We start from the raw sequence: 4,832 nt of genomic DNA, 5'->3' as shown, positions 1-4,832 counted from the left end.
TTTGCTCCACGGGAACACAGCAGCTATTCCTTGACTGTAGAAGCCAGGGATGGCAACAGAGAAGTCACAGATAAGCCGGTCTCCCAAGCTCAAGTTCAGATTCGCATTTTGGATGTCAATGACAATATACCTGTCGTGGAAAATGAAATGGTAAGACTGGGAATATGGCTTAGTGGTAAAGTGCTTGCCTTGCTTGCATGAAGCCCTGGATTCGATTCCTCAGCACCACATAAACCGAAAGAGCCAGAAGTGGCACTGTGACTCAAGTGGCAGAGTGCTAGCCTTGAGCAAAAAGAAGCCAGGGACAGGGCTCAGGACCTGCAAAAAAAAAAAGAATGAAATGGTAACTCATTTTTTTTTCGTAATAGCTGTACCTGTTTGTTCAATTTTTTGTTGTTGTCTCTTTAAAAACAATTTTATTGTAAATGTGATATACAGAGGGATTACAGTTACATAAGTCTTTTTGAACAGTGTTAACCCCCTCCCTCATCTTCTCCCAGCTTTCCCCTCCCAGCCCTTCTTCCCCTCCAAGTTGTGTGCTTCCTTTCTAACATAATGTCTGTTGCTATTACATTAAAATAAAAATTGTGGTGTTCATGTTTTGCAGTATGAAAGAATGGTGGAAGAAAACCAAGTCAATGTGGAAGTTATGCGCATAAAAGTAACTGATGCAGATGAAGTAGGCTCTGATAACTGGCTGGCAAACTTTACCTTTGCATCAGGAAATGAGGAGGGCTACTTCCACATAGAAACAGATGAAAAAACAAATGAAGCAATTGTAACCCTTATTAAGGTAAGGTATTAGTGTTTGGGATTAAGTAGGGCAAGTCACTGGTGGAGAGAGAACCTGTCATAGTTGGAGTCCCACACACCTCCAGATGCTTTGTACACACATCCAGCATCACAGTTGTTTGTGATTGTGAATGTCCACTTGCCCTAACTACGTGGTTAATAGATGATTCTCCTACAGTTCACTTTCAGATCAGGGAAACTTGGGTTCTAACCAGACAAGGTGATACCCAGCTTCATTATTGTCTAGCACCATCTAGTTTTCTCTATGCTTACAAGTAGTTCTCCCATATCATAATCAGGCGGGGCTCAGGAACTTACCTTCGTGTGTGTATGTGTGTGTGTGTGTGTGTGTGTGTGTGTGTGTGTGTGTGTGTGGTTATTTTATATGTATGTGTTGGTACTGGGACTTGTACTCAAGACCCTATACTTAGCTTTTTCACTCGAGGACAGTGCTCCATCATTTGAACCACACTGCCAGTTTCAGGACCTTCGCTTTTTTTGTATGTGAGTGCTGTTCCTGAGACTCAAACTCAGGGCTCAGGTGCTGTTCCTGAGCTTCTTTAAATTTTATTTTTAATGTAATTTTTTATTGTTCTTATAAAGGTGATGTGCAAAGGTGTTGCAGATATATAAGTCAGGTAATGAGTACATTTCTTTTTAGACAATGTCACCTCTCTCTCTCTCTCTCCCATTTTTCCCTCCCATCCCCATTTACAAGTTTTATAGTTCATTTTCAAAGTAGTGTCTAGTATACAGTACTGCTGCATTTGTTCACCTTTTGTCCTCCCCTTTCTGTGCCCCCTCTTATCCTCCCAAAGACAAATAAATGAAGAAACAAAACAAAAAGAAATGAAAACAAAAGCAGCAACAAAAAACCCTCTTGTTTCCATTTCCTGGAGTTCACTTTGATAAATATTATTTTGTATAATCAGATGTATATAGACATTGTGCCTTTGTGTTCCTCTTCTTAGAGTATCCTCCCTGTACAATTTATCATACCCTGATGTATTTTAGATCTAGCTTCCACATATTAGAGAAATCATATGCCATTTGGCTCTCTGAGCTTGGCTTATCCCACTTCACATGATTTGTTCTAGGTCTGTCCATTTCTCTGCAAATGACATAATACTATTCTTCCTAATGACTGGGTAAAATTCCATTATATATAGTTACCATATTTTTTTTATCCACTCATCTACTGTAGTGCATCTGGACTGTTTCCATAATTTGGCTATTGTGAATAGTGCAGCAATGAACATGGATGTGTGGGTATCTTATGATATTCTGGGTACATGCCCAGGAGTGCTGTGGCTAGGTCATAAGGAAGAGCTATGTTTAGTTTTTTGAGGAACCTCCAGACCACTGTCCAGAATAGTTGTACTAGTTTATATTCCCACCAACAATGCAATAGGGTTCCTTTTCCCCACATCCTGACTAGCATTTGTTGTTCAAATGATGTTGGCCTATCTAACTGGGGTGAGATAGAATGTCAGAGTTGTTTTTATTAGTATTTCCTTTATGACCAGGGGTGATACGTTTTACCTCATGTGTTTCTTTGCCATTCTTTTCTAAGTCTCTCCTTAGCTCCTTTGCCCATTTAGTGATTGGTTCATTAGCTTTGGTAGGGTTGATTTTGTAAGCTCTGTATATTTTGGATATTAGAACTTTGTTGGGTGTATTGGGAGTAAAGATCTTCTCTCAGTCTGTTGGCTGTCTTACTAGTTTAGTAACTATGTTCTTTGCTGTGTAGAAACTTTTTCTTTTGATATAACCTCATTTATCAAGTCTCCTATCTGCTGGGTCCCTGGGACATGTTTCAAAAAATTTCTGCCTGTGTCTTTGAGCTCTAGTGTTTCCCCTGAGCTTTCTTTACTCAAAGCTAGCACTCTACCCTTTGAACCACAGTTCTACTTCTACCTTTTTGGTAGTTCATTGTTCTCTTTGGAGCACCGTTGGCTGTTCATAATAAGCACTGGGGAAGGATTAATATGGCCCCAGGTCCCAGATCACTCTGTCACATTCTCCTTACCCCTCAGCACTAATAGCAGTTGGCTGGGAAATTGACTTTTTCATCAATATGCATCATACCATCAAAACATATCATATGCAAAAGCAAAATGAAAGAACTTCTATAAATATTTTACAGTCACAAAAAATATTTTCTGTAGTTATTTTCTGATGGGTCTTTGTCCCAACATCATAATGATCTCTTCTTAAAAGGGGGAGGAAACACTCCTATACCAGTAGCTCCCACCTATTATCCTAGTTACTCAGGAGGCTGAGGGGTGGAGGATCATTGTTTGAGGCCAGATGAGACAGAAATATCTGTGGGACTCTATCTCTAATTCACCAGCAGAGTTCAGGCCTGAGGTAGTGTTCAAGTGGCAGAGTGCCAATTAAGCAAGCAAGGAAGCCAAGTAGTGAGTTCAGTCTCACTACTGGATCTTGCCCCAAAATAATGTGGCAGAATAAATTGTTTTCCACACAGAAACCTACAGAGAAGAAAAGGAAATTTATAAGAACTCATCCAAAAACCAAGTGAATAGCATTGCTATAATTCATGTCAACATATGGAACATCGTTCTTGTCATCCTGAAGAGCCAAGCTAGTTCTTGGACATTAGAAATAAAAAGCTATATTAAAATAAGATCTAAATAAATTTTGCTTAAGTAACTCCTAAGTAATAAGATATAGGTCAACAAAGGAAAATAGTTGTATAATAATGCTCACCGCCACATTAATTTTAAAAATTGTGAGTGGCCCAAACATATAGCATTAGAATAGTTAATTATGTGCACCTAAATGACAAAATACTGAAAACATGTTTGTGAAAAGAAAATAACAGTGTACAGTATACAAAGGACTATCTGAAGGAAGGCCGGAATTTCATTAATTTTAGGGTAGAAATTAATGCATTACAACATAATGGAGAGTCCAATCAACTTAATGGCTCATTCAGCTTATGCCCTTGAATTTGCAGATGAGATTCAGTGTCTTCCTCCACCCCTGTTTCCTCAAGGTCTCTGATTCAATGCTTCTTGCACTTCATAGTCATTTTAACATTTACCACCAGCTTTTTTTTTTTAAATTAAATTTTATTGACAAGGTGTTGTGCAAAAGGGGTAGAGTTACATAATAAGGCAGTGAGTACATTTCTTGTGATATCTTACTCCCTCATTTTTCTATACCTTCCCTAGACCAGGTAGGCATATATACAATATCCAGGGTACCAAAATCATATACAGTAACTACGTAGGGTATGCCCAAGGAAATTCACCTAGAACTTAAAATGAAACATCAGCAGTGGAATCCTCCTGTGTCCTCTTGGAGTTGTTTTTGCTTATCCTCCTCTTATATAATCATATGTACATAGATAGCTGTTGAGCTACTGTGATCCACTGATAGGTCCATTCTAACTTTTAATGTTTAGTAGTTGCTTGGTTTTATATACATATTGTAAGGTCGCTGACCTAAACAAGTGGAAATACCATTTGAAAAGAAGTTTGTTGTTTTGCAGACCGGGTTTCTACTGTCTCCCAACCCCCACCCTAACAGTCATATATCAAGGAAGCCATGCCCCTTTACTCTTTGTTCTGGGCTTGTCCATCTAAGGGTCCGTCTCTGATCAACAACACAGGAGACAGCACCCTGACAGTGCTGAGGCTGGAAAGCAACCACTGAAGCTCCTGAGGCCCTCGACTGTGCTGATGTCTCAGTCCCCCAAGGTAGGCTTCCCTGCTTGGGGCTCTCATCAGCCCTTGGAGGAGAAACCGTGCCCCTCCTCTGGGAGGTCCCTGGCAAGCGGGGACAGCGCTGGCAAGCCCGGCTCCAGCCTGGACGGCCTCTCTTGTGGATTTGGTTCCACGCTTGCCATGGGTGAGCTGTGCAAGAGGCCAGGGCCTGTGTCTTTCCCCTTGCCGGAAGAGAGGCTGCCCAAGAAAGTCAGGGAAGACTTGCTGCCTTGTCAGTCCAGGTCTTCAGCAGCTGAAGTGCCCCTTGACACCGAGGTACCAGCAGACACACATGGGGAGGCCTCTAAC

At 40.7% G+C, this 4,832-nt stretch overlaps 1 protein-coding gene across 1 annotated transcript; it reads left to right on the top strand.

The window, feature by feature from the left end:
- LOC125363924 (desmoglein-2-like) lies at positions 1-4,473 on the top strand (the record flags this gene model as incomplete). Its single annotated transcript, XM_048363262.1, has 3 exons — positions 1-150; positions 608-793; positions 4,405-4,473. Coding segments are annotated over 3 exons (405 nt in total), but the record flags the coding sequence as incomplete, so codon positions are not given.
- Between the last annotated feature and the right edge of the window lie 359 nt (positions 4,474-4,832).

The sequence above is a fragment of the Perognathus longimembris genome, chromosome 15 (genome assembly GCF_023159225.1).
Source record: "Perognathus longimembris pacificus isolate PPM17 chromosome 15, ASM2315922v1, whole genome shotgun sequence".
Lineage (NCBI taxonomy): Eukaryota > Metazoa > Chordata > Mammalia > Rodentia > Heteromyidae > Perognathus > Perognathus longimembris.
Note: the sequence above shows the minus strand (reverse complement) of the source record. Positions and strands in the feature narration are given on the sequence as shown.